The sequence below is a fragment of the Manacus vitellinus genome, unplaced genomic scaffold, assembly GCF_001715985.3.
Source record: "Manacus vitellinus isolate BGI_N305 unplaced genomic scaffold, ASM171598v3 scaffold_110_pilon, whole genome shotgun sequence".
Taxonomy (NCBI): domain Eukaryota; kingdom Metazoa; phylum Chordata; class Aves; order Passeriformes; family Pipridae; genus Manacus; species Manacus vitellinus.
The window spans coordinates 680,611-681,768 of record NW_021938845.1 but is presented as its reverse complement, the minus strand read 5'-3'; the positions used below and the strand labels follow the sequence as shown (position 1 = coordinate 681,768).

General features: G+C 66.3%; 1 protein-coding gene across 1 annotated transcript in view; it reads left to right on the top strand.

Annotated features, from left to right (window-relative positions):
- The first annotated feature begins 880 nt into the window (after nucleotides 1–880).
- LOC108644372 (putative cation exchanger C521.04c) overlaps nucleotides 881–1,158 on the top strand; it is a 12,978-nt gene continuing 12,700 nt past the window's right edge. Inside the window, exons 1-2 of the mRNA XM_029965619.1 lie at nucleotides 881–1,037; nucleotides 1,109–1,152. Coding sequence (XP_029821479.1) covers nucleotides 881–1,037; nucleotides 1,109–1,152 — 201 coding nt within the window. The remainder of the gene's footprint in view (nucleotides 1,038–1,108; nucleotides 1,153–1,158) is intronic.

Below are 1,158 nucleotides of genomic sequence, written 5' to 3'. Positions count from 1 at the left end.
CGGGCCCCTTCTTGGGGATCTGAGAGGGTCCCCCCCCTTCCCAGTCCTCACTCCAGGCACCGAGTAGGATTTCCCCCCCGCTTCTCGGGCACCTGTGGGGTCCCCCCTCCCGAGCAGCACTCGGGCACCAGAGGGGGACGGGCCCCTTCTTAGGGAAATGAGAGGGTCCCCCCCTTCCCAACCCTCACACCGGGCACTGAGTGGGATTGGGATTTTTCTCACCTGCCATGTCCTGGGCACCTGTGGGGTTCCCCCTCCCAAGTATCACCCCGGGCACCCAGTGGGATTTGCTCCCTTTTTTCCGGGCACCTGTGGGGTCTCCTCTCCCGGGCATCACTCCGGGCACTGTGGGGTCCCCCCTTCCTGGGCCCTGATGGGTGATCCCCTCCCCAGCCTCACTCCGGGCACCCAGTGGGATTTCCCTCCCCTTTTCCCAGGCACTTGTGGGGTCCCCCCTCCCCAGCATCACTCCAGGCACCAGAGGGGGTCCCTCCTTCCCTGGGCACTGCCAAGTCCCTCTTCCCAACCCTCACACCGGGCAACGAGTGGGATTGGGATTTCTTTCCCCCTCTTCCAAGTATCACTCTGGGCACTGAGTGGGATTTCCCCCCCCTTTTCCCGGGCACCTGTGGGGTCTCCCCTCCCCAGCCTCACTCCGGGCACTGTGGGATCCACCCTCCCAACCCTCACACCAGGCACTGAGCGGGATTTTCCCCCCCACACCATTTCCCAGGCACGGGTGGGGTCCCCCCTCCCCAACATCCCTTGGTTCCCACCCTGGGAACTCTGTGTCCCTGTCCCTTGTGGGGTTTGGGGACCGGGGTGTCACCCCCCACACAGCAGCACCTGCTTGTCCTGGGATGCCGAGCCCAGGCAGGACATGGGGCTGGATGTGATTATTCCAACCTCTCCCACAGACATTCCCAAGGCCACGGATTCCCGGCGGGGCTCCCTGTGCGACCGGCACTGCTCCACCACCATCAACAACGACCTGGGCGACCTGGGCTGTCACCTGCACCGGCCCCGCGGCCCCATGGGTAGGTGGGACAGGGGGTGCTGGGGGTCCCTGACCCCCGTGTGCCCCCCGTGACCCCCGTGTGCCCCCCAGCCACGCCCGAGGAGTGTGAGAGCTGCGCCAGGACCACCCTGACGGCCGAG